General features: G+C 47.8%; 3 protein-coding genes across 4 annotated transcripts in view; 1 reads left to right on the top strand and 2 right to left on the bottom strand.

Annotated features, from left to right (window-relative positions):
* Nucleotides 1–1,156: 1,156 nt before the first annotated feature.
* PTRHD1 (peptidyl-tRNA hydrolase domain containing 1) lies at nt 1,157–2,960 on the bottom strand. The gene is made up of 2 exons (XM_004686396.2): nt 2,614–2,960; nt 1,157–1,522 (listed from the first exon to the last, which is right to left on the bottom strand). Exons 1-2 carry the CDS (start codon nt 2,863–2,865, stop codon nt 1,352–1,354), a joined length of 423 nt encoding a protein of 140 aa, XP_004686453.1. The 5' UTR covers nt 2,866–2,960; the 3' UTR covers nt 1,157–1,351.
* On the top strand, nt 2,919–20,591 carry CENPO (centromere protein O). 2 transcript variants are annotated; one of them, XM_012727499.1, is made up of 8 exons: nt 2,919–2,990; nt 3,245–3,370; nt 4,555–4,712; nt 13,043–13,160; nt 13,800–14,059; nt 14,644–14,815; nt 15,559–15,722; nt 20,491–20,591. In XM_012727499.1, exons 2-7 carry the CDS (start codon nt 3,283–3,285, stop codon nt 15,693–15,695), a joined length of 933 nt encoding a protein of 310 aa, XP_012582953.1. In that variant the 5' UTR covers nt 2,919–2,990; nt 3,245–3,282; the 3' UTR covers nt 15,696–15,722; nt 20,491–20,591. The 2 variants fall into 2 exon arrangements, with proteins under 2 accessions (XP_012582953.1, XP_012582952.1); XM_012727498.1 differs by lacking the exon at nt 20,491–20,591 and having other exon boundaries at nt 15,559–16,433.
* ADCY3 (adenylate cyclase 3) overlaps nt 16,558–27,359 on the bottom strand; it is a 61,033-nt gene continuing 50,231 nt past the window's right edge. Inside the window, exons 7-20 of the mRNA XM_012727352.1 lie at nt 26,436–26,568; nt 26,133–26,275; nt 25,843–26,004; nt 24,782–24,869; nt 24,005–24,121; nt 22,790–23,049; nt 22,477–22,542; nt 21,354–21,435; nt 20,598–20,756; nt 20,002–20,148; nt 19,377–19,496; nt 18,498–18,621; nt 17,838–17,962; nt 16,558–17,397 (exon numbers count right to left, since the gene is read on the bottom strand). Coding sequence (XP_012582806.1) covers nt 17,215–17,397; nt 17,838–17,962; nt 18,498–18,621; nt 19,377–19,496; nt 20,002–20,148; nt 20,598–20,756; nt 21,354–21,435; nt 22,477–22,542; nt 22,790–23,049; nt 24,005–24,121; nt 24,782–24,869; nt 25,843–26,004; nt 26,133–26,275; nt 26,436–26,568 — 1,909 coding nt within the window. The 3' untranslated portion in view covers nt 16,558–17,214. The remainder of the gene's footprint in view (nt 17,398–17,837; nt 17,963–18,497; nt 18,622–19,376; nt 19,497–20,001; nt 20,149–20,597; nt 20,757–21,353; nt 21,436–22,476; nt 22,543–22,789; nt 23,050–24,004; nt 24,122–24,781; nt 24,870–25,842; nt 26,005–26,132; nt 26,276–26,435; nt 26,569–27,359) is intronic.

The raw sequence follows: 27,359 nt of genomic DNA, 5'->3' as shown, positions 1-27,359 counted from the left end.
TACAGATCTTCAAGAAAGGAATGATAATTTTTGACGGGTAAGATTTTGTGAAAAGCTAGCACTTGAGCTGGAAATAATTCAAGAGGCAGGAGAGGGGGAAATGAAAACTAACATTTGATTTGTAGGCAAGAGACTGGAGGGCAGTAATGAGAGTGTCTTTGTTGAACATCAAAGTTAGATAAGGGAAAAGTAGAAGATTCACCTAAGACAGGTAGGAAATCTAAATGTGGAGGGCTGAAGGCTAAGCTAAGGAGTTATGACTTAAATCCATGGACTCACAGGCACAGAAACTGAACAGAGAGCTCAGTGACCCTATGGAAACCTGATGGAAGCAGTCTGCTGGGTTGTAAAAGGATCTACTAGAGGTGAGAAGACCAGTGGGATATTCTAATGAGCAAAATGAGAGCCTGGAAACTCTAAGAAACAGTCACGGTACATGACAAATTTCATCAAATCTAAGAAAGAAATCTATGTGTGTTAATATCATTTTCAAAGATGTTAACATATGCATATATATTTGTGTGTATACACACACACACACACACACACACACACATCTTACAGTTAGCTACATGTCTAAATTTAATTGGCAGTATTTCTTCCTTAACATGTAAAATAGTGAGTCAAAGTTGAGGTGGTTTTAGATTTAATACAATATAAGTGCATAAATTAAGAAGTAGGAAATAAGAAATTCAAAGGCAAAGCTTTACATGTGCGTGACTGGGAAAACTCTATTATACCTAACCAAAAAAAAAAAAAAACAAAAAAGGCATTTCCTTACACTTCTACAGGAACTTAACCACATATTTTGTGGTGGCCTATAGACAATATTACTGCTCACCTACTTTTCCCATCTGAAATTACTAATAATTAAAAATAAGATGAAATACTTATAATGGCAACTTTAATGTGAGCATGTGTTTGACCCTCAGGAAACTGTCATTTTTTTAAAAAAATTATTTTAAAGATTTATTTATTTATTCATACAGAATTGGGGGAATTGGGGTACAGGCCAGAGATACAGGGGCAGTGAGAAGATTCACCGGAGACAGAGTGGCGAGCAGCCCAGGCAGATTGACGAAGTACAATGCCGAGGGGAGCAGCGTGCGCATCAGGAGAGGCCTGTCACAACACGTGGATCACTTCTGGGGCTTGGATCAAACTGGAGCTGTGGCTAGCTTGCAGTGCTGCGCTTTAACCCACTGCACCACCAGGGAGGGCCAGAAACTGTCATAGTTTTAAGGGAAGAGCAAGCTGCCACTGAAAAGACTATAGGCTGCTTAGGGTTGGATGATCTTGGCTTCTACATCCAGCTGATAATCAAATATATCCTAGCAATTGATAACATCTGTCATTTGAACAATCGGAACTTCTTCAAATACTGGCTCACATCTTCCTTGGGGTAGGGACGCAGTGCGATACACGTGGGGACATTCTCAGGCTGCTCCAGCCACAGCATGTGATCAATGTTCTTCTGTTGTAGGGTCTCAGCCAGCTCCTTTAGGGTGGTCTCGTTGGGGGCCTACAAGGAGCCAAACACAGAAAAGGACTGTGTAGCACATTTAGGAAGACAAAAGGTAAAGGGAAAAGCATGGAGGAGAGGTTCTCTTTCCTGAAGCTCTACCAAAGAAAGAACTGCGCAGCCTGGCTCCAAAAGCTTAATTTTTCCATGTGCCAACAATTCTCTATTATTAATGTCTTAATCAGTTAGCAGTGAAGGAATTACTTCACTTCAGGGCTCTGGTTTATTAAAATTTTCATAAAGACAAAAAAATGCATTTCTCCCTCATCATAAATATGCGCTTAATGTAGAAAACGAAAAAGAATAGAAAAGCATTAGGAAATGACCAAAATTCCACCACCTCCCACTTAATATTTGGATGTATTTCCTTCATTTTTCCTTTCACAACCTGGGTCATTTTGTATACAGAAGACAGTTGAGTTAGCATGATGTCACATGTTCCAAGCCAATGAAATACGGTCCAAGAAAATCATTTACGCTACGCTTGTAACAATCCATTAGATGGGTGTAGTTTAGTCAATCTCTTGTATTGGACATTTAGCACTTTCCACATTTTTTACTAGTGTAAACTACTCCTATGAAAACACTTGTAAACTTTTCTAAGGATACACTTCCAGCAGAATTGACAGTCAAGAGCTCTGTTTGGTCACTGCGCCAATAAGCTTACAGCTTCACTCAATGCTATAGGCTCAACTTATACCAGGGCTAACATTTCTTTTCCAATATTTTGACGTCATGACCAGGTAAAAGCTTCAAGTTGACTCCAGTGTTCCATACAAGACCTCATTTCCCATCACTTCGGACACTCTTCAGCGCGCAGGTGAGACAGGCGGGGCCTCGCGCCCCACGCTCTGTCGCGCAGGCATCAGCGAAAGACGCAGGTGAGCGCCGCGGGCTGCGGGAAACATTAACAGTCTGCCCAGCCAAGGACGGTTCCCTGGCAACAGCTCCACCCCCAGAACCCTTCCCCAAACTTCAAAGTTGAGACTCCCTCTCCACTACCGACACACCCTCTCCCGAAACTAGAACTGGGCCTCAAGGCCACACCCACTTCCGGTCTCGACGTCCTCAGGCCCCTCCACACGCCTTACCTCGAGCACCACCTTGCGCATGCGCTCCAGCTCCCGGAGGTAAGCCTGTGTGTGAGGGTGGTCGCGATGAACGTGCAAGGCCGCGGTGGCAGCGTGACAGGCCTGCGCTACCAGTGCGCCGGATGGCCACGAGAAGGGGGCCTGCGATAGATCCTTTCGCAACACCAAGTACTGTACCAGGATCTGCGGCTCTGCGCTGGAGGCCGCCATTTTCCTGCCCAACAGAAAGGCTGGACTTACTCCCCGGTGCATGCCGGGAGGAGGGAGGGGCCCTGAGCGCAGCCATGTTATGTACGGTGGGAGCGCAAAGCACGCTGGGACCGACTGGATTTGAAGACGCAGACGGCGGGAACTGGCGTCTCTGCGCTGACTGAGCGGTAGGCACCTCTGAGAGAGTGAGGTTCTGGGACGCACGGGACCGTGACCTGGAGCGCCCTCGGGGGCAGCAGGGGTGGGGAGGTAAACTCAGGCGCGGGCGGCTCGGACCCTGGGAACGCCGCGGGGTCACAGACGGGGCGTCCTCGCCCCGACGCTGTGGGGAAGGTGGGGTGCGCGCCTGCGTTGTGTGTGCCCTGCGGAGCGGGCCGGTTTGAATGTGAGGTGTGACTTCTTGCCATTTTTCTGGTACCAGCGAGGAGGTCAAGGCCTGACTTCGGCTTACCCGGACAAATGACTGGACAGCCTCACTGGAGGGCTCTGGAAGCCGAGGAGATGCCGTCGGCCAGTGCCTCGCGCCCGGACAGCGAGACCCGAGCAGGTGCGCGAGGGTCGCCTCTCTCCTTACTCCTGCGCAAAGATGACCCCTCACCGCCCCCCCTCCACCCGTTTGAAAGACCTGTTTTCTCCAGCCTGTTTGGGGTCAGAATGGTCAGAGGCCCTAGCGTTGAAGATTTAAGAGAACAGAAGATTAGGACTTTCAGTGTGCCGGGGCTCTTGCCCTTCATGACAAGGGCAGGTGCAGTCGAAATAGGCAGCGTTCATTGACCAGTTCTCACCAGCCAGGTCTCCTCTTCTCGGCTATTTTAGGGCCAGTATTTAGTGCATTGCTTCGGTGGAGGGGGCAGCCCCCGGCACCGACTTCGGTTTTGTTCAGATGGGATTTGAGCCCTGGTTCTGCCATTTTAGTCTGACCTTAGGCAAGATATTTACCTTTTTCTGCTTCAGTTTCTTCATTTGGAAGATGGGCACGAATAGTTGTGTTGTGCTGGTGGTTGCAGGGATGAGACTCGTATTTGTTTTCATGCTTTGCAGGTGATGTGCTTATTAGCATCTGTCCAGTGTATGGGAAATAGTTACTAAATTTTTCATTCCATCACATGCTTTGCAAGTAAAGCATCTAGCAGAAGTGTCTTAATATGTAGGGAATACTTAGCAAGTGCTGTACTCTTAGAGTCAGCACTGTGAAAATAGGATTTTTTTTATATTCTTAGTTTAGTCATTCTGTTGGGAATTGAGGTTGCCTTCTGTGTTTCTGTTGAATAGTGAGGTTCTTTTCCTTTTCCAGTATTAATCCCGCATATAGTGTGTGCCTTTACAGACCTGTGCTGCTAATACTTTGCAGAGCATCAGAGTATTTAGTCAGACCCCATGTCCCAACCCAGCAAGTCATGCATTAGCACTTTGGGAAAATATGCAACAACTATTTTTAAGACAATTTTTGAGAGTCTGAATTTGGTGACCTCTTTTTTCTAGGGGTCATTATCGTGACTAACTCAGATGATCTGTATTAGGATAATGTGCTATTTGAGTAGTATCCTGCCAGACAATGCTTATACATTAGTGTTAACTGACAAGGTTGCTGATCATTGAACTCATGGTTTTGTAGCCAGTGTCTAACAAAATTCTGGGGGGGAAGAGCGGCCACTTCGGCTCTTAAGTGCTTCCTTTGCCGAGTTAAATATTCTTGGTTTCCTACTGAAATTCCCTTTTTACTCTCCTTAGGTGTTTTAGCTCACTTGGAAAGACTTGAGGCACAAGCGAAAAGGTCCCATAAAAAATTGGAAGAGCAGGAAGTGGAAAATGCTCTTGGGACAAAGATCTGTAAACTGAGAAAGCTTCGAGATAAACTGAAGGCGGAAGTGAGGCAACGACGAGCCAGAGTGAGTAGAACGGTGTCGTTGGTAGGCTTTCTTAGGGTCTGAGGAGTGAAGAGGCTCTGGGAAGGAGTGCGTTTTATAATATGATTCACCTGTGTTATTCAGGCGCAGTTGCAGTCCTTGATTCCTCACACGATCAGACCTGTAGTGTCTCGGGCAATAGCAGTGACAGCTAACAGTTGTCCGGTGCTGCGGGGCCAGTGGGGCTTCGTAAATCTCTTAACCTGCCCTTGTGCGTGTGAACATGTTACTCAGTCTCACTTACTGGTACTTTTGTCACTGGTGCTTTTGCCATTTCAACCCCCTATTGCCCAGACTGGAAACCTTACAGTAAACTTTAGCCCTTCCCTCTTTTCCACTTTCCCTCCAGCCCAAGTCCAGTCAGCAAGATTTGTTAAATTTTCTTTAGATTGTCTGTTTACCACCCCACTCCTATTTTCATAGCTCAAGTATTAGCTGCATATGTCATAAATATTTATCAGCTAGTTTGGACACCAGGATTATAGCAGAAGTATTTCTGCTGCTCCAATAAATCCTGCACAGCCAAGAAAATGCGTCATAAAATTTTACATACTTCTCTTGGTCAAAAACGTTCAGTATCACAGAATAAGGCCAGCCTTTTTTGTGCCTCCCTTCCCTTGTTTTTTCCTTTCCTTCCTCCGTCCCTCCCTTAGCTTTTTTATTAAAGCAAAATAAATAAAGTGCAAAAGTCTGAGGAACCCTTCACAAGGTAAACATGTGCCCTGGGAACTACCACACAGATGGAGCCGTGTCTCCCCAGCGTCACAGGAGCCTGTCGGGCCCTGTTTATTTCCCTCAGGGTGACCACTTCTGTGATTGCTGTCGCCATCTGTTGGTTCCACCTTGTTTGAATTTTATAAATAAGCAATCCTCAGGGCTGGCTTTTGCTGGCTGTTGTCTCTGAGGTTCGCCATGCAGTGGTCATTTTGCTTTATTACTGTAGAGTAGCTCCATCTTAGGAGTACCCCAGAGCGTCTTTCCCTGTTGTAATGTCGGTGGCATTTGGGTTCACTGGGTTGTTTCATGTGGGGCTTTTAAGAGTAAAGCTACCGTGAGCATTTTTATTCCTGTGTTTTGATGTAAAAATATGTACATTTCTTTTGTTCTTTTAGAATCTCATGGATAATCATTTCGGTTATCTTTATTGCAGAAATAATGCCATAGTAGTTACAGGGAGTGTAAAAATGGGAGAACGTATAAGGTTTATGAATGCTTTCACCTGTTAAGCAAGTTCTGAGGCCTCCCTTAAGCTGGCCCAGCTCTTTCAGCATCAGTTAAGGAGAAGTACGTAAATATTTTTCCAGGTTCCTTTAGATCCCTGCTCTCCCAAGCTAAAATAATACTTTTCTGCTGGGTATATGCTTAGAACTGCTGGGTCACTGGTGTGTTTATTATCTTTCAAAAAGTACTAGTTTTTGAATGTGATTGTGCTCATTGTATGTTCCTTGCAACAAAGTGTAAGATTTCCATTGTTCTGCCTCTTTACTAATGCTGGATAATGGATGTTTGTAAAAGTTTGCTGTTCAGGTGAGAATATCTCACTGTGGATTAATTTTCATTTGCCAAATAACTAATGATGTTAAGTGTCTGTATTGGAAACCTGAAAATCTTCTCTTATGTATTTTTTAATACTTGAAAAATTTTATTGGGTGTCACTAAATTGTAGAATTCTTTACATATTCTGGATATGAATTCTTTGGGTTTATGTATTGCACATCTTCTCTAAGACAGTTACTTGCTTTCTCTAACAGTATCTTGTGATAAAATGCATATTTTCCTTTTCATGAAATTTGATTCAGGAATTTGACTATATCTGTCGTTCTTGTTTCTTCTTAATACATCTTGGCCTAATTTAACATTGTGGAGATATTTTGTGATATTTCTAATAAGAGCATTGTGTCTATATTATATACATATATTTTTATTTTTTGTGCATAGAGCTGAGGTGCAGCGTGGGGTGTGTGTGACAGGATTTACCAGAGGGCTCTCCCTGATAGTAGAACAGGTTAAAGCTCAGCACCAAGAAGCTGGCCGCAGCCACTGCTGCAGGAGTTTGATCCCTGGCCAGGGAGGTGACCCACTTGGCATGGCAGACCTCTCCTGTCTGACCTGTTTCTTCCCTCAGCAGTGTACTTCAGTCTGCTCCCTACGCTGTCTCTCTAGTGAATCCTCTCACTGCCCCTGCTCCTCTGGCCTGCACCCAGTTCTGTATGCATAAATAAATCTTGGAAAAAAAGAAAGGACTCCCCAGAGACAGAGTGGGGAGCACAATAGGCAGATCTACTTACACAGCTGAGTGCAGCATTGGAGACACAGGAGAGGTCTGCTGCACCCTGTGGGTCAGCTCCTTGGCTGGTGATGGAACTCGGGTCCCCAATGGTGTTTCTGTTGTTTTTATTTTGTGGTTTGCAGCCCACTTGGAATTGATTGTTGTGTATGCTGTGAAGTGGTCATTCTTACTTTTTTTTCCCCTTGTGGTTTTTGTTGTTTTTTCTTCCCCAATATGAATATTCATTCCACTTAAAGGCCATTTTCCCCCATGGTATTATAGTGAATCTTTTGGCTATTATGGTCTGTTCTGGATTCTGTTCTTTGCCATTAGTCTTTGGTTTGTTTATCTTTGTGCAGTACCACAGGCTTATTGCTGTGGATCTTGATATCTCTTAGGTGTGTCTTCTTCAAAATTATCTTGGCCTTTGAATTTCTCATAGCTTTGGGATTTGCTGCCAGTTTCTGAAAATAAACCTATATTTGATTGAATAGAATCTGTACCTCAGTTTGGAAAGAATTGTATAGATTGGTTATATAGAATCAATCAATATTTCAATTGAAAAGAATTAAAATATTTATATTGCATTATTGGAAAAGTCAAGGTGTACGTTTACTATGCAAAAATGTTGTCATTTTTCCCTAAATCCAATAATAGTGTATTTTCCTGTCGGTGTACATGGTTTATCTTTCTTTTTATTCTTTAATTTCTCTTAGTAATATGTGTGATTTCATGTGGAGAAGTCTTTATTATTATTAAAAAATATATTACATCATCCTTCAGTTTTGTACAATGTATGATTTCTCCTGGAGAGGTCTTAAACCCCGTCCCTTATGAACTTAATTTTTTCAAATGTTGCTGTTTATGACTGGGTCACTGTACTTTCTTTTAAGGCCCCGCTAGTGAGTACTTTAGCCTGTGTGAGCCATAAGATCCCAGTGCAACTACTCGGCTCTGCTACTGTGTCAGGAAGGAGCACAGACAACACGTCAATTCCTGGGGTGGTGTGTTTAAGTAAAGCATTGTTAGCTTTAACATAAGTTTTACCTTATGTCTGACACATAGTTTCATAACCCGATACATAGTACTATGTTTTAGAAGTTTTATTTTGTAATTGTTACTGTTACATAGAAATAAATTTTATTTTTGTTTTGTTAGCCTTATGGTAACTTTGTAACTTTGCTAAGTTCACATAATTTATAACATAGTTTATTGTTTGGAATTATGTTACATGGAAACAGTAATAGTTTTACTTACATTATTTCTTCTGTTTATTGGCTAAGATCTCCAGGACTGTATGTAAATTGTTGGGTAGAAATAGTCACAGGGTCACATGTGTGCCGTAAATTATGTTAAAGTAGACCCCCCCTTATCTGGGATTTCAGTTTCTGCAGTTTGTCACTCTCAGTCAGCCATGTTCCAAAAATACTATGTAAGGTATTTTGAGAGAGACTACACAACTTCTTTTACAGTATAATTTTTATAATTCTTGTAATTTTTTATTGTGTTTAATTGTAAATTAAACTTTATCATAGTTATGTATGTAAAATGAGGAAAATAGTATGCTTAAGGGTTGGTGCTATCTGGGTTTCAGGCATTCCCCCATACCCCTCCAATATGGGGGAGCTGTTGTGCTCAGAGTAATGAAATGCTCTTGTGTTTCTGGTTTGCTGAGAGTTTTTTAAATTGTGCCCAGATAGTGAATATTATTAGATGTTTGTAATGATCTGTATTACATGTATTAAGATGCTTATATGATTTCTATCTGTAATGTGATAGTGATATGATTGATGCTTGAGTGATTAATGCCTTATATTAAAATAAACCTAATTCAGTTTAAATATTATCCTTTCTATATTAAGTTGGATTTGCTGGTATTTACTAATACTCTTTTGATTATGCCCTTTGGTGCACAAATGTTTCTAAATTTCATACAGTCCCATTTGTCTATTTTGCTTTTGTTGGTTGTGCTTTATTTTTGGTGTCATATCCAAGAACTTATTGCCAAGTTCAAAATTGTGAAGCTTTCCTCCCACATTTTCCCCCAAGAATTTCATAGTGTTTGGATTTGCATTCAGGTCTCAATTCCATTCTGAGTTAAGTTGTGTGTATGTTGTGTTCTGTCTTGTATGTGGACATGCAGTTTTGCCAGCCCCATTTGTTAGAGACTGTTCTTTTTCCATTGATTAGTGCTGGCATATGCATTTGACTGTACATGCAGGGCTGATTTCTAGACTCCATTCCACTATTTGCCTACTTTTATGCCAGGACCTCATGATTCTGATGTTTGTAGCTTTGTATATGTTTTGAAATCAGGAAGTGTGAGTCATCCATTTTGTCTTTTCAATTTTTTTTTAATTTATTTTTTTTTACAGAACTGGGGGTACAGGCCAGAGGTGAGGGGGGTGAGAAGATTCACCAGAGACAGAGTAGAGAGCAGAGTAGGCAAAGATGTGCTGAAATACAGTGCTGAGGGGAGCAGAGGGCAGGTCAGGAGAGGTGTGCTGTGCCATGTGGGTCAACTCCCTGGCAGGGGATGGAACTTGTACTGCAGTGGCTGCAGTAGCTTCATAGTGCTGTGCTTTAACCTGATGTGCCACCAGAGAGGGCCCTTGTCTTTCTCAATTTTTTCATTACTTGGGGTCTGTGGCTCTTCTAAATATTATGTGGGGTTCCTCCACATGGTGCTGCTTGGAGGGTATAGGCGTATCTTCCTCCTGCAGATTGAGGGATGAGGAAGTCTTGAACTTCCTGGAGGTCTTGAAGTAGCAAAATTGTACATTAGAGAAGGCCATGGCTCTGGGGAACCCAATTATTTTAGCTAAAATTCTTGCATTAAATTTAGTTAAAATTCTTGCATTAAATTCAGCTTGCATTAAACTTTTTTTGCTGTTAAAGTATAGCTTTAACAGCAGTTTGGTTTAAGGTTTGTATAATAAAAATTTTCTTATTTCTACTTTATATCTTTTGATGCCCTTATAAAATTTTCTCTTATAAATAACATTTTTTAAAAAGACTTATTTATTTATGCATACAGTACTGGAGTACAAGCCAGAGGTGCAGGGGGTGAGAGGATTCACCAGAGACAGAGTGGGGAGCAGAACAGGCAGATGGACTGAAATACACTGCTGAGGGGTACAGTGGGTGGGTCAGGAGAGATCTGCCGCGCAATGTGGGTTACCTCCGGGATGGGGATTGAACACTGGTGCTGAAGTGGCTCTAGCTTCTCAGTGCTGTGCTTTAACCCATTGCACATTTCAGTTGTCTTTTAACTAGGCTAGTCAGTGAACTTTTTTTTTCATTAAGATTTGTTTTTATTTACACGTACAAGAACTGCGGTGTTGGCCAGAGGGTGGGGGGGGGTAGGAGGGCACACCAGGGGCTAAGCGGAAGCAGAACAGGTAGTGCAGAATTACACTATTGATGGGAACAGTGGGCAAAACAGGAGAGGTCTGCTGCTCTATGTGGTCACCTCCCTGGTCGGGGATCCAACTCGTGCAGTTGTGAACTAGTGAGTGAACTTTGACTGTGATTACTGATGTATTTGGATCTCAGTCTACCACAGTGCTCTTTTATTATTTATTCTGTTTCTCTTGCTGCCTTCTGCATTGATCTGTCATTCCACTTTTTCAGTAGTTCATTAACTGCATACTTTTATCATGTATACTCTTGGTAATTGTAGAAAAACATGATACTTTTTTAGAGTATACGTTAGATGAGCACTTTCACTCCACACTGGGTAATACAGAACCTAAAATTTTCTCTGCACAGATGGCACCTTTCTGATTATTGTTATTTATTAAGCCCTCTGAAAATTGTATTGTTTGTAAACTCTCCCTTTAGTTATGTATGTAGTTACTCTAAGCATTGTTTATTATTCCTTGCATTTCCACATTTCTAGCTGAAATTATTTCCCTTCAGCATAAGTAGCTCTGGTACTTCTTTCAGTACAAACCTATTGACACATTCTCTTCTTTTTTGTCTGCAAACACCCTTATTTCACTTCTTGACAATACTTTTGCATTTTTGCTGGAGGGCCTCCTTGGCGGCACAGAGCATTAAGTCTCAGCACTATGAAGCTGTCAGCAGCCACAGCAGCACAAGTTCCATCACTGGCCAGGGAGGTGACCCATATGGTGCAGCAGACACCTGCTGTTCCCCTCGGCAGTGTATCTCAGTAGATCCTCCTGTTATGCCCCCTACTCTGTCTCTGGTGGATCCTCTCAACCCCCACACCTCTTGCCAAAACCCAGCTCTTGTACCCATAAATAAATAAATTTTTAAAAAAGAAAAAAATAATTTTGCTAGATACAGAGTTTCAGGTGGATGTTTTCTTTCATACTTTAAATATATTGTTCTCATTTGTCATCTAGTTCTGTCGACCTGTCCTGTGTTAATTTTATTGTTTGAATATAATGTCTGTTTTCCTCTAGTTTCTTAAATTTTGTAGTTTGGTTTTAGCAGTATTAGAGCATAAAGTGACTAAGTGTCGCTTGCTTTCCTTATCCTGCTTAGTATTTGTAGAACTTCACTGCTTGAATTTTTTCATTTAATTTGGAAAGTTACCTCTTCAGCGGTGTGCACCTCCCGCATTCTTTGCTCCGTATATGGGCTCCCTGTATGGAGCTGTTGTCTTTGTTCCCTTGGACCTGTGTCTCACCTTTCCTACGTTCTGGTCTCTCTTTTCCCATGTGTGCTTAGTTTGGTTGTAGACGTGTGCCATGTTCCACTTGTGTGTCATGTTGGTTCTGAACTCCCGTTTCCTAATTTTAGTTGATTTTTGTTTGTTTTTGGTTCTAGGATTTCCATTTGACTCATTTTTATAGATTCCTGATCTTTGCTTTGAGTTCTTTTATTTTAGTGGCTGTACCTGACAATTCAAGTAGTCGAATCTCCTTGAGGCTGCTTCTGTTGTTTTATTTTTCTCTAGGTTTCCAGTCATCTGTTACTCTTTCCTGACATCCTGGTAATTTTTTGATTCAGTGATGGATATTACATTTTTTAAAAAAGGGATTCAGAACTATGTTATCTCCTCCAGAGAGAATTGCAGTGGCTTTGTTTGGCAGGTACAACACAGTAATCAAGTTGAAGCGATCTGTTTCTGCTTTGTGCAGCCCTCTCTTCAAGGCCCTTGGCTGGAGTCCGGCCATATTCTATCAAGACCCCTCTTCCTTGGCAAGTTCGGAACTCCAAACTTGGCTCACCAGAATTTCTGCTTAGATTTTTAACTCTACCATTAGCTTATTTCTGTTTGGTTTCTTAGTCCCTGCTTAGGCAGTTTAATAATTGACCAGTGCCTGCAGGGCAAACTGTATGAAGAATGTTAGGATCCCGTTTCTGTGGCATCTTGAAGGTGGAAAGTACTCCTAGCTCTCCAAGTTTTGTCTCCCCTGCAAGTGAGACTACTACAAAGTCTCACCTGCCGCCATGTGGGGCGTACTTGCTGTGCGATCCAAATCGGCACAGACTGGAGGAACCTGCAGAGTAAAATCACCTGGCTTCAGGGAACCTCTCTGTAATCTTCAATCTGGCCACGTTGATTGTTCTCTAATGTCTTCAGACCATGTTCTGTTTGCTTGCCCATGTTTTGAGTTATATAATTTTGGCATTTAATCCAACTTACATAGTTCTCAGAGGGGAGGTCAGTTTGATATCAGAAATCCAAGTGTACATGTTTCTCATCCTTGCACTTGAAAGCCTGTGGTCTGGCTCAAGGATCTTTCCCAGTCTTTTCTCCTTACAGATGTTTCACTCATCCTATGTTCATCCTAGACTTTTCTCACTATTTTTTTTTCTTCGTTCACAATATTCTCTATTTCCACCAAATTTTAATTGTTCTTCAGGCCATCACAATTCATACTTCTGATACCCAGCTATGTGAACCACAGGATTCCACCTCTGCTGCGAATTCACAGCACTTACTTACTGCTCACTGTAGTATTTCTTGATTTGTTCCAGAATTGCTTTTACCAGTTAAATGAGAGCAAAGGAGGGCTTTGTATTAAGCCCTTTGTACCCCGTTTGATTTGTGCATATCTTTTAGGTTAATGCTTCTGCTGGCAATGTAGAACCCACCCAAACACTAGAGATCACAGAGCAAGAAGTTCTGGAAAGAAAACAGGAAAATGTGAAGGCTATTCTGCAGGCTTACCGTTTTACAGGTATGCTTGTGTTTGACCTGTCAGCCTGGTTGTTTGTCTCCGGTGAATTAGTTTGCTACATGTGTTGTTAATGCTGAGTACTGATTTTGCCTTCCTCTTCATACACACACGAGTTGACATGATGCTTGTTGACATCTACAACCCTGTAAGATTGGCCTCTTTATGCAGAAGATTGGGTGGTAACTGGCTTAGACCACTTGTTTCAGCTATTTAATGTATGCAGGACCCTGTACTAAAATTGCCTTCATTGCTGGCTGGCTCTATGCTACTGATCAGATAATTTTAAACCCTCAGGTTTTTTCACCATTAAAATTGGGATTTATTCTCCGTATTGTTTGTCAGAAAAAAATTGTGGAAGGACTATCATAATTATTTGATACCCCAAAAAAGATGGGTAAATTGAAAATCTCAAGATCTTCCTCAAAAGTTTTTGATATTTTTTGCACCATTCTTTCATTGTTTTAACAACTCAAATGTGAAGTGAGCCAGAGCTAATGAGGACAGTCGGTGGTATTCATGGAACACACATTTGGCACATACTCTATGTACTTAGTTTGGGCTCAAGTGACTAGATACAGTGATGAATGAGAAACTGTTTTGCCTGATACCTGTTGAGAGCTCTCCTTTTGTTTGCTTCAGGGCTCAGTGGGAAGCTGACCAGTCGAGGAGTCTGTGTCTGTATTGACACTTCTTTTCAGGGAAACCTGCTGGGCTCCTATTTTGTGGACCTTGTCATACAGAAACCACTTCGGATCCATCGCCATTCAGTTCCCGTCTTTATTCCCTTAGAGGAGTTGTCAGCAAAATACTTACAGACAAATATTCAGCAGTTTCTGTTCAGTCTCTGTGAATACCTAAATGCTTACTCTGGAAGGAAGTACCAGGCAGATCGACTTCAGGTATGTTTGGGATCTTATCTGGCATATTAAGGGCCCCGGATAGTCTTGAAAGAAAAGGGGAGGAAAAGGGGAGACAAGCTTGCTTCTGTATTTTAAAATGTTTCATAACTCTTTGCCAGAGTTTGATCATTGTTCTATTAATGTTTGTGTTTTATTCACATTGCAAACTTAATTTTCCACCCCTGTTCCATCCCCTTTTAAAACCTCTGGATGATATTGAACCATGGATATTGGCTAAGGGATTATTCACTCCCGAATGGTGGTCCTCAGGCTTTTATACTTGAACATTTTTTTTTCACATGGTGGTAGCATACAGTTGCTTTTCCAATTCAGCAGAGACTTCTAAAGTACCTGAATGTGCTTGTTGAACCTTGAATAAGTATACCATAGAGGAATACTCTACATCTCGAGCTAAACTAAGACCTACCTTCTTAGATGGAACCGGAAATAGACAGGAAATGTATATGATTAAGAGTCACTTAGCATTTCCCCTTTTGTGCATCCGAAGCTCCTGTGGATAATGTGAATTCAGGCATGAATTCATGTAAAGGTTTTGTCTTTTTGATCCCCCTTGCCCCTAATAGAGTGACTTTGCAGCCTTTCTGGCTGGACCCTTGCAGAGAAACTCACTGTGCAACTTGCTGGCGTTTACTTACAAAGTGGACTTGAAGAGTCTGTCCTTCCCATTCTGTGCAAGATTGCTGTACAAGGACCTCACAGTAACCCTTCCAACTGATGTCAGCATTACGTATCAAGGTAAGAGGAAGGTTGCCTCAGTGGAGAAATTAGAACATGCTCTGGATTGTTCTGTGTGATCGAAGCAAGGTAAAATAGGTAGCCTGCAGTAATTGGACCTCTTGAGACCTTTCCTTCTCTACATTCACTGAGATAGTAAAGTACTACCTATTTTTCTTCTCTTTGTGGGTAGTAAACACAATTGTCCTACTTCTCCCTCCCTTTTTCCACTTACTGTTCTTTCAGCTTATGTTTTCATTGGAGATCTCTCAGAAGAGAGCTGTCTAATGAGACTGACTCATAGGGTTGCTTGCGGTAAAGAGCACCAGAAGACTCATTTCACTGTGAAACTAATAGATGTGACAAATCAGTATACACTTAGCTCTCTAGAGACTATTCTGTAAATGGGAATTTTCCAGGGCAGCTGAGACATTTTTTGTGATTTTCGTTTCAGTTAAGTGTACCATAATGATGTAACTGTGGGCATCGTCACAAGGCCAATGAGAATTTATATATATATATACACACACACACACATATAGGGTAAGATGTCTTTAGGAAGCAGATGCCATAGTTTTCATACCATAACTTTTAGATTTTTCTAGGCAGAGTATTAACAAATGCCCAGTGTGTTATATCAGTCTAATAAAGGTCAGCTTCTCTTAGAAACCCCCCAGAAATAGGTTCTAATATCTGGCTTCAGAATCCAGATTCTGATTCCCTTGGTTGCATTAAGTGAGATTGATAAGACTTTCTTTTTTTAGGGATGGATACATTACCTACCTCATGGGAAGAGCAGAGACTAGCCCATGAAAATCTGTTTTCTACACAACCCCTACATCAGGTGTTTACAGCATTTGCAAGAAAAGGAGAAAGGTTGGACATGAGCCTCATCTCCTGAAATCCTTCCGGTGGGAACCTATCAGGCGTGAGTCAATCAGTACCCCATACAGGTCAGTCCCAGCAGGAGAAAACACATCCTCTGTGGGTGCCAAGTGACACATGAGCCGTAAACACGTTTGGACAGTTCTTCGTTGATGGCTCACTATGTTAAAATGCTTAAGATCGATCTAGTCTTTTGACAGAGTGGTTTGATCATATGTTTTCATTAAGTCAGGTGTATGGGGCAGGGAAAGATGTTCAGTAGAGCATTCCTAGCTTGGATGGAAGCTGTACATAATTCTGTCTTTTTGCTTTTTGAGGACTATGAAATGGAAGTTTGTAGAGCAGGCTAGGTTTTTTTTATGTGGTGAATCCTGTAGTTAAGGGAAGCTTCGTAAAAATTATGTCAGAAAGTACTATCACCACAATAAGGTATGTGTGTGTCTTCTGACAGCTGTGACCACATGATCAAAAATTTGTTCATACCTCAGTTGTTGCAAAGGGGAGTTGACATGCTGCTGCCCTTCTGCCACTCTAGGTCAAAGCTGCACTTGTGTCTTCCCCACCCCCTAGTTGATGAATGCGCGGTCTCTCTTGCTGGCCGCAGGTTGCTAGGACTTCCTGTTGTTGGCCAGGGAGAGTGCATGTCAAGCCAGGTCACGTCCTGTTGCCCTCTGAGTTGGTTCCTTCTTAGGCCAGATGCCCATGAAGGTAGGCGCTCCAGCTCACCCTAGGAAGGGCACGGGAGTGGCCAGGCCTGTTTAGACCAACCTCTTGCCTTCTGGGTATGTGGTGAGGACCCGGTGGTGGGAGTTCGCAGAGCTCTTAATATACCTCTTATCAGAATTTTCACATTCAAGTTGATAAAGCTTTTAATAAAACAGTCTTATTCTTTACAATACCTGTAAATTCTCTTTTAAAGCAGTAGCAAAGGCGACTGTAGCAAGAGCTCAAAAGGCAAGGCAATATTGGAAGTTTTTTTTAACAGAGTTAAAAATATAAATGTAGAAGATCTGTTTATATATTTTTCTGTCAGAAATAGGTCCCCCTCCCCCCTCGTAAAAGGAAATATTGCACTTTCTGCTCTCGTGACAGGGTTCCAGAAGAACCTTTCAAGATTACCAGGACGAGGGCCATTTCACCTAACATCAAATGCTGCTTTGGGCCACAGCTGGCCCTCTGCCAAGCTCGTGTTAAGCAGAGACTCAAGGCAGCTGTCTCACTTCCAGGGCACTCCTGCTCACAGTGGCCATGGCCTCTCTGGGGGGACAGGGCAGAACTAAGACTCAAAGGTTCCGTTCCAGGGCTATGCCTACAACCCCTATACTCTGGGGAAGCTACAGGCATACTGAGGATAGTATGGCCTCCTCAGAGCTCACACAGAAATGAAGGCTTGAGGAGACTGTTACACCTAAAAGTCTAGATTGAGTGTGCACTTCAGCAGTTACTTGGTAATTTGTCCTCTCCCAAGGCCTTTCTTCAATTCCCAAAAGTAAATTCTCCCTTCTTGGTTGGACTGTCACTGGCTGAGAGGCCACTCAGGAGTTGTCTACCACCTGGTGGGGCAGTGTAACCGAGGATCCGTTAGGAAAGGCGGCTGGTTTATCACGCCCCTTCAAGAAAAAGGTCAGTAGCTCCCCCTTCCCTTTCACAAAGATGGGCCCTCGCCTCACGAAGCGGAAGCCATACTCTCGGAGAATGACTTGTGTTTCTTCTACAACCTGTCAGGAGAGAACAGAACAGATAACTGGGGTTAAGAGAGTGAGGCTAGACTGAGGGCACCAAGTGGTGCCCACACTGATCCACAGGCCTTTCCAGACCTCCCCAGGTGAGGGTCCCTTTCCTCCATGTACACGGGTGCGGGGCAGTCTAGGGCCTTCCTCTCCCCTGAGGATGCCAGTGTAGCAGCATTTTGCTTTGGCATCTTACGCCTGTCCGTTCCCTTTGTTGTTTCCCTCAGATCAAGATGGCAGTGAGGGAAATTGCTGTAAGAATAGTGTGTTAGAAAGTTCATACCAAGAGCAGGGTTTTCTAACTCAGAATTTAAACCTTCTCCTTCTGAGGCATCTCTGGCCCTAATCGCACAGCACTGCCAACTGCACATTTTGGGCTGGCAGAACCCACACTGTTCGGGCCTGCTCCCTGGGTCTGTTGGACGTACCTGAATGTTGCCCATGACCCCTGTGGACTCCATCCTGCTGGCCACGTTGACGGTATTGCCCCAGATGTCATAGTGCGGTTTCCGGGCTCCGATAACACCAGCCAGGACCCCTCCTTTGTTCATGCCTGAGGTAGAGAGGCATGTGACTTAGCACAGCCACATGCTAAACCTTGTCATGTCTTAGAAGCCAACTCCTTTGATTTGTCAACTGACCCCTACTGCAAGGCCCCTGGAACTATAGGGCACGTCACGTCTTCTCTTCATCCTGTCCTTTCCCGGTGCTTGGGACACATAGTGTACTCCAGATGGAAGCTGCCAATTTTTAACACCTACCTGGTAACTTCATTTTGAGTGACCTCAAAAGGAGTGAAACCCAGTGGGGGCGGGGGGAGGTAACATTAATGCCTAACAGGCTGGGACTGAGGTGAACAAAGCCCTGAGCAGGCACATAAGTTTCCCTAAGAAAGGTAGACCAGATTCCGAGGAAGCTTGTCGTTGCAGGCAGACACAGGGCTAGGGCCCGTTTCACCCTTGCGACCTTAGATCCACTCCAGCTCTGGGTAACCCTCAACCCCAGTGCCTCAGGTCTGTGAGCCACTAGTCCTGGCTGCCCTGTGACAAGGAAGTACATGGGGGGTTAGGCCGGCCTTGGGCCCTTACCGATGCGCAGCATGAAGTTGTTGAAGGACTGGTTGTTGATGTTGGTAAGCGTGTCCTTCATGGCCAGTGCGAAGTCAGCCAGGTCAGCCAGGTGCTGCCAGCGCTCCTTGTCTGACTTCTCCTCCTGTGCCGAGAGCAGAAGCTTCAGGAACTGTTCTGACCCGTAACAGCAGCCTGCTTGCCTCCCTTCGTCATGTGAGAGGCGGTTCAACTCCCTGTGCTTAAGTATGAAGCATGAAGCCTCATTCTCGGCTTCTTCACACAGGGGAACCTGAGCGCTTGCTCCAGCTTGTCCTGACTTGGTGCACGGGCCTCTTGGTGGCTGCCAGTCCAGCCACTCCCTGTCTGCCATGGAGCTGGTCACAAGTCACTTCATCATCCCATTGTGCGACCTGCACTTTACAGTTGGGATAACTGTCCTTATTTTGATTTAGCTAGATGCCATCTAGACAGTGTTTAACTTCACTTGCAAACAGTCTTGGGGACCATGGTCCCCAAAGCTCACTTCTGGTAGCTAAGCAGATCTGGCTCCTTCGGTGTGAACAGGCTGATCACAGCAGTGAGCTTTGAAACACCGCCCACCCCGTTTGCCTGACATGACCACTTTCCAACCCAGCTGTCAGTGTTACACAGTTTCTGTTCCTCAGTTCTTAAAACAGGAGGCGTGTGACCAACCAGACAGTGGGTCTCCCAGCCGCAGGCGCAGGCTGCGGTCATCCTGCGCTGTGGGCCAGTCGGGGTGTGGATTGGCCCGCTGTTTCTCCTCTGAAAGCCCAACTTTGTTTGCTGGAGGTAGTGGTTGTCGCCCCCTCCTGCACAGTCATAACTTGTTTCCCGGGGTAGCAGCCCCTTGCACTAGCCTTAAGGGGATTGAGCTACCTTGCTGGAGCTGGTAAAGCCATTGGTGTTGACATCTGGGGTGACTCCAGAGGCCGCCATGTAGGTGCTGCCGATGGTTTTGATCTTGGTGATTACTCGGAATTTGGGGTTGTCCAGGAGCTGAGAGCAGTGTTAGGAGGAGAGCTGTCAGTGGGGCCAGGGGTGAATGTGCATGAGCCACTAAGTAACAGATGTGGCTGTTTACATTGACCGCGTAAGACATCCCAAAGGTGCTCTCCTATAGAAGCTTTATTCTACAGTTGTGTGTTCCTGGATAACTACCTGCCTTGGAGACTCGATTACTGTAACCTTAAGGTTGGGGTAAAACTGCCAACCCCCAGGGCAGTTGCATGAAAGCACTTTCAAGGTTTTCCTGAATTGGAGGATATCAGAATCAGAGGGGCTAAAGGTACGTTTGCGGCCAGTCCTCATTCTAAGAACTCACAGGTGATTTTCCACCTTTTATCTTACACTTCCACCTGGGGACAGGCGGAGAGCAGTGACCGTCAGGTGTGGTAACCCCACCTTCCCTTTGGCTTCTATAACCTGTTACAAGGTGCGACCTAGGATGAGCTGGTACTGTGGCAGGGTGGGGGTGGGGACGGGAGGATGACTTGGCACTCACAGAGTCAAAATCCGAGATGATCTCATTGAGGAAGCGCAGACACTCAATGCCACCATTGTTGATACTCTCCTCCGTGTAGAAGTCAGCGAAGTTGGGCAGGGAGGCGAACATGACTCCGATCTCATCATAAGACTGGCTGTACAGCTCCTGGAGAGAGGCAGGCCCTGTGCTCATGGCAAGTGAATGAGCACGTGCTGGGGAAATGCGTGTCCCCACCTGCCTTGTGGCCACCCCCTTCCAGATTACCTCAGTCCGGAATTTTTAGAGCAGCTCATCACAACTTTGAAGAAATACAAAAAGAACGTTTCTAGTCTCCTGAGTGCCCAGCTGTAAGAAGGGTAGAGTGGCACTGGGGAGCAAGGTGTAGGGCCATTCAGCTTGAGACCACAGTTAACAGAAAGGCCGCATCCTCTGAGGTGGGGCCTTGCAGAGATACTCAGGGCAGTGCCCTTTACCAAAAGCCTAAAGTCTTTTCTGCTTATATTACAGTTACTGGTCAGCACCCAAAGCCATTCCCTGAGAAGGCTGTGTCCAGCAAGAGAGAAGCAGCCACGTGGTTTCATGACTCTGGGCCCCAGCATGAAGCTACTCCTCACCTCATCTCTCTTCTTGGACCCCAGGAAATGGCGGGCCACGTGCTCAGGCAGCATGTTGGTGACCAAGGCCTCGTTCCAGCGTCGCATTTCATAGACACGCTCCTTCTGGTCATGGACCTCAATTTTCCACAAGAACAGTGTCCTTGCCAGTTTTTCAACCTATAGACACAGAGACAGGCAAGGTGTGTGTTCTAATCTGGCCGTTTGCTGGAAAGATGAAAAGTGGGAACTTGATGTGGGAAAATGAAGATGGATCAATGGCAGGACTTGCGACTAATCAGGAAGGAGTCTCAGTTTCCGGCAGCTTCATTTGGCAAGCAGCTTGGAGAGGCTGTACTTCCCCTGGAAGGCCACTTGGTGGCGCTGGGGCTAACCAGGCCGGGGCCAGTGAGGTCCGTGTAAGAACACCTCCTCCTCCGCGCCCCAAATCTTCAGCTCCCTCCCCTTTGCCTTCTGGCTCTGGGTGAAAGTCCAGGAGCCACTAGACTGGGGAAAGGATTTCATCCAGGCTGCGGTGTCCTAACCCCATGTGTGCTTCCTGCAACATCGTGGAGGGGTCAGGAGAGCTAAGTAACAACAGTTTTCCTTGAATTACTGAGGAGGGAACCAGACAACAGGTAGTGGCGGTTTGCCCAGTGCCACATGCAGTGTTCAGTGAAGGGAGTGTTCTCAGGAATTCGAGATTTTAGACCCACGACTGCTGCACATGAGCCCCTGGTAGGTTGTAAGCAGGCGGGCGCGTGCACGGCTACTCACGTGGCGGGCGAAGTAGTAGAAGCTCAGCATCATGATGCAGATCATCACTGTCATCGAGTACTTGGAAGGCACCAGGGGCAGCCTGCGCGGCAGGGACAGTTCGGCTGCGTGAGCGCCCACACTACCCTTGGGGGGCCCATCCCCGGGGCTGTAGGCTTTCTAACGCCTAGCACCTTGGCGTCGGGCCCGGGCTCCCGGCTCAAGGGCAGCCTGCTTGCGCTTGGACTCCACATCAGAGCTGCTCCCTAGAGTCACCTGCCTCACCTGGCTGACCACAGAAGAGGTGACTGGCCCAGGGCTCCCGTCCCCTGTTCTGCGTGGAGCTGTGAGTACCTCCTCGCAGACAGTCGCTGTGTGACCGGACCACAGCTCTCTGCCCACTTACTGCCGATACCATGGGCGGGGGGGGGGTGGGGGTGGGGCTATTAAAAACAACATGACTGAACATTCTTGGACACGTGTGTGAATTTCTCTAGGTATGCAGAGTAGAATTGCTGGGTCACAGATCAATTTTCAACTTTACTAAATGATGGCAAATATTTTTCAAAAAGGGAGCTACCCCAGATTGCTGTTGGCGCTCTGACGGCTTGCTTTCACTAGCAGCCATGTAGTCTGTTCTCTTGTAGGGGCCTGTTCCAGTCTTCCACTCGTACATCTTTGGTTAGTTAACTATCCAGTCACTGAATCATAAAATTCTAACTTAAGTGCTACCAGGGACCTTGGGAAACTTCTAGTCCAATAGCCTCTTCAAGAGGAAACTTGGAATCTGGCTTGCAGGCCGCGCGGGGCAGCATGAGACTCCTGTTTTGTACCCCGCGCCACATTCTTGTCCTACCAGCAGCTAAAGGCAGTTGGCATCCATTTGGCTGCCTTCTCTCAGCATTCATCCCACCCCTTACTCGCTACCTCAGAAGCCACACTGCTGCTCTGCAGCCTTCACTGACAGGCCAGGCTGCACGGCCAGGTCCAGACTGACATCAGTATTTGGCCGCTTCCACCTCCAGTACCAACAGGCACTGGAGCATCCACATCATGGGCTTTGGGCAGTGAAGGTCATGGGGCTCTGGCCTTTCGCCTAGAGGGTGCAGCCAGCACAGACCCGGAGGGAAAGTGGTCCCCTTACCTGTCGGTGCTGTTGAGCCCGGGGCTGGAAAGTATCTGCATCTTCTCTAAGGCGACCACAGGAAAGCTGTTGGGCACATAATGCAACACTCAGGCCCCGTGCCAGCACAGAGGCTGGTGCCAGCAGACCCTGATGTAGCCCGCTCTTCCACGCGTCAAGAACGGGAAGTGGTGCCACCTGTGTCCCATATACACCTTTGGTGAGTGAGACCTAGAGGCTGACACCACTGGCGTGCAGGCCTGTGACCTCTGAAACGGGGACCTGCAGGTGGCAGGAAGGAGACAACAAGTTCCTCCCCCAGGCTTCCTCTTACTCATGTTCCTGAAAACGCTTGTGGTCGTATTCGTCGAAGATGGGGCGCCAGGCGTAGATGTTGATGACGGCCACGGCCCCGGAGACCAGCAGCATGAGTGTGAGCTTCACCATGTGGCTGACCTGCACCAGCATGATGGTGGCGATGAGGGACAGCACAGCGACGTAGCTGTAATACTTGGGGTTCTCCACGCAGCCATCCTCGCTCTCCATCACCACGGTGACGTTGCTGGGCCCCGTGTAGTACTGGAGACAGGACAGCTGCAGGCCAGGACACAGGGTGCAAGCGGACGCTGCTTAGGCAGGACTGTCGGCACAGTGGGCACGCCGCTGCCCCTCCCACGGGCCCTCGGACCCGGGAGGAAGCCGGGAACGCTGACCAAGGCGCAAACGTCAGCGGCACCCGCTAAGCTTCCCATCCCCTCCAGTGCCTGGGGTTGAGTGTGTGCAGTGTTGACACCACGGTGGCAGAGGCGGGCCGCCCCCGGGCCTGCGGTTACCCAGCAGCAAGGCCGGACCAGGAGTTCAGACCCAAACCCCACGTGCCCTGGCCCAACTCCCTCTGCTGCGCCCCCGCTCCGCTGCAGCGGCAGACAGTCTCGGTCAGGCACCTGCATTTCTGGAGTCCGGTGACCGGTCCCACTGCTGGACAGATGTAGCCCGTGGAAAATGCTGCCAGAAACTGAGTCACCCAGTGGGACTTGTCTGGCTCAAGGGACGCTCTCGCTGTGTCACTGCAGCACGTGAAAAGTACTCACATCTCCCTAGTTTCCCACCTTCACCAGTGCTGTCCCACACGGTGTTAACAGTGGCCCCGGGCCTGGATGCCAGGCACCAGCTGTGTCCTGGCGTGGGAGGAGCCTGAGGCTTTTCCCTGCGCTGTGGGCACTGCACGGCTCAGGGCCTGGCGCTCCCACTCACTCCAGCTGGGCCCAGCAGAAGCCCCAGGACTTGCGCCTGCACTGCTGCCAGAGTGCGTCTCCACTGAGCGGTTTCCTGTGCTTTTTGTTAGAGTAAGTCACGTAACATATTGAAAACAGCGTCCACTCTCAGAGCACGCTGAGAGCGCTACCAAGATGAGAGGGAGCTGTGTGACTGGACAACAGCACAGTGCCCAGTAAACATCTAGCAGCTGGGAGTCAACAGACCAGGGCTGCCGGCTGCAGTCCCTGCTCCCCAAGAAAGCATCGTTCTCTGCTGAGCGGCAGGGACTCACCATGTCCACGGCATTCGCCATGACCAGGATGAAGATGGCCAACATGGCCCAGGTGTTCCTGGCCCAGCGGGTCCGGTCAATCCAAGCTGAGAAGGCCACGAGCTTCTTAGGAAAGGCCTGCGGAAGTGAGTTCCAAGTCAGGACCTCCTGACAGCCCCTTCTGCAGACCAAACCCGACTGGCTGCGCCCCTGCTCCGGGCCCAGGAAGCGGCCCTCGGCGTGTGAGAAGGGAGCGGCAAGGACCGGCTGTCTGGGTCCTGGAAGTGTTGGTGAACACTGGCTTCCCTTCCATGGCACCCCTTCCAGAGCGCAGAGACCAGCCCCCAGGAACCCACACCCCACCTCTGAGTGGTGAGTTCAGGTTAGGGGAGAGTATTCTAGCTGGCTACTGTTTCCCCGGGTCAGTTCCTCCTGAGTCACCTGCAGCTCAATTTTCCTCAAACACTTTCTCACCATTCCGATCAAAAGCTCTGCACAGCACCCCGGTGCTTCTAGAGGGAGGTCTTGGTGCTTCTGACGGGCTCCAAGCTTGGTCCTTCACCATCAGGCCCCGGGAGACTGCCAGGGCCCCACTTACCTGGACCCTGGCTCTGACCCACGTGTATGCCTGCACCAGAGTCCAGAGTGGGGCTGAGCTGGGAGTGTTGGGGATGGGATGGAGGCCGGCGCGGCCTACTGGTAAGGATTTCACAGGCAGCATAACGACCAAGACACTTTCACAGGGCACAGTGCCCACTTCCAAAGGGCTTTGGAGCCAAAAGTTCAACTGCCTCTTACCCGGGGAAAGATGGCAGCCAGCGAGCAGATTGTCAGGATCAGCAGCAGAACCTCCCCCACCACAAAGGTCACGTAGTTTGTCATTAGCCTGTAACAGAAAGAAGGCATTGGGGTGGGGCGGGGGGGCGGCACCCCAGGGCGTAGTGTGTCTCGGAGACAGGCTAGGAGAGTAAAGGAATCAGCGGGCACAAGCCTGTTCCCGCAGGGGGACCACCCACCACCCAGGCGAGAGGTCCTGGCCTGCCGCCTGCTGGGTCAGAGCCCAGGAACAGTGACCAGGAAGTGGTCACCACGTGCACGAAGCACAATCTGTCTGGTCTGCTGCTCCTAGCACGCAGGTCCACAAGAGGGCTTTCCTTGTGCTGCGAACACGGCTCTGTCCCAGACCTGCGCGTGGGCACCAAGTGGACAGGGTGCTGGTAGTGGTGCAGTGAATCTGCGCCTCAGTCAGGGTGCGGCTGGGCAGGCTTCACTTTACAGATGAGGCAACAGCCCTTCAGCAAGTAGGAGGAAGCCGGGTCCAGAGCCTCGGACTGGTGGCTGGGCCACGGCTCTTGACAGTTTCCCAAGCTAACCGGAGCAGGACGTCATACCCCTTCCTTCTGATGGGAGTCCCAAAGCAGGAGTCAGCTGCTGCAGAGCTTTGGGGCACAGATGGGCCTCGGCAGCTGGCCAAGAGCCCACGTCACCCCAGCAGGCTGCTGCTGAAGTCTGGCCTCCCAGTCCTCGAGTCACTCTGTCTCAAGAGCCACAAAAGGAAGCCAGGCCGACCTGGGGGACCAGGGTTGGGCTCCATCCACTGTCTCCGAGAACTGCCGAGGCCCACCCACCTGGCCAAGGCCTCCATGCCCCTGCACCCCCAGCCCCGGGGCGCCGCCCACTCTGATGTTCAGACTATTCTGGAGCCCACGAGGGCGAAGGGCGGGCTCCTGACACGGTCCGGGCATTGCCGAGGCCTGTTCCCCAGTGGGCGGCCAAGAACAGAGCCAAGACTGCCCGGCCTGGGGGGCTCACGGCCTCACCCTCCCGGGCTCCTGGGTCCCTACACGACGCTCCCTCACCAGGGGTCGATGAGCATCTCCACCAGGGCTGTGCACAGCAGCACAACGCAGGAGCAGCTGAAGGCGGCCCCGCTCTGCTTTTCCTTCTCCACCGAGTAGCGGGTTTCCATCTCGGGGTCCATGAACCGCATGGAGAGAAGGAAGGTGTTCCTCTTCTTCACTCTGCAGTGGGAACCAGCCCGAGAAACTTAAATGCCCCACCCGTCTGGCCTGTCAGTGAGGGGCCACACTTGAGATGGCGACTTCCAGAGCCCCGGGAGCCCGGAGAGCCTGTGTCCGCGGCCACTTACACCTGGGCGGACTCGCGCTCCAGCAGGGCCTCGTTGAGCAGCTGGTTGAGCTCGTGCTCGTCCTCGGAGGCGTCCACCACGCGGTCGGCCAGGTCCTGCAGGCGCAGCCTCCGGCGAGGGTTTGGGAAGGAGGGGTTGTCCGCCTGTTGGCCGGCGGGGGCGTGAGTTGGAGGACAGCATGGTGGGGGTGGCAGTCAGCCGGAGAGCTCACAGCAGGGCTTCCTGACCCAAACACAAACTCCGGGAAGAGGCCGCCCAGTGCCTGCACAGGCTCCCTGCCGCTTGGCGCTGGACCCAGGCCACCTTCATTCCCAGCCCCCCGGCATTCCGGGTCCCAGGTCCTGTGGGGTCCTCTGCCGTGATTGCCCGCCAGTGGCTCCCGAGGGGGAGCTCTGGAGGTGGAAGAGCACTGCTGGGTGCTTGGGCCTGGCACATCCTGCCGTGAGGAGGGGGTGTCATACAGCTGGCCCCCCCACTCCTAGGGCTGAAGGAAGCTCTTGAAGGAGCTCTCACCTGCTTTGTGGGGAGGAAGACCTGAGGGCAAATGTAGTGGAGGTGTGGGGTGGGGCGCCCACCCCTTTTATCCTAGTTACAAAGCACCAGCCCCCAGAAAATAATCACCAGACAGCGATTCTGCAGCATCGCCAGGACAGGACCTGGGCCGGGGCGCTTGGGCTGTCTGCTGGGTTCAGAGCACATCAGGGCTAAAGCAAGACGCCCTGGCTCAGCCCCTACGCACCCCTGGGTGACGCTCTGCCCCCGTGTAATGGACCTTCTCCCGCAGCCCCGTTTTTCTTGGTCAAACGATGCGGATGGTCTCTGCTAACACCAAGACTCTGTCCCTGAAGTACACCCTGGAGCAGCGTGGCCTCAGCCATGGTCGGCTAGGAACAGTCGCAGGCCTGCTAAAGCCCTGCCTTCTTAGTGACTGACGTCAAGTCTGATTTATTTCCACATTCCATTAAGAAAGTCACCATAGGGAAAAGTCACCAAACGTGCTCGAGATAAACCTAATTAACTTGAAACCCTGTTACCTTCTGGAGAGTTCTCGAGCGCCTGAGCTAAGGACATCTGGGTGCCTCTCCTGCCTCCCTCACACAGCGCCCGCTGCCAAACGAGGTGGCGACCCCCGCCCCCAAGGCATTCGCCTTTGTCAGGAACATTCTCAGGAGGCTGTAGTTATGTCAGGTCCTGGGATGGGCTGTCCTCTGAGGGGAAGCATGCTAA

This window comes from Condylura cristata, unplaced genomic scaffold, assembly GCF_000260355.1.
Source record: "Condylura cristata isolate star-nosed mole 26May11 unplaced genomic scaffold, ConCri1.0 scaffold00020, whole genome shotgun sequence".
NCBI classification, from domain to species: Eukaryota; Metazoa; Chordata; class Mammalia; order Eulipotyphla; family Talpidae; genus Condylura; species Condylura cristata.
The sequence above is the reverse complement of the archived record's forward strand: the minus strand, read 5'-3'. Positions and strand labels throughout refer to the sequence as shown.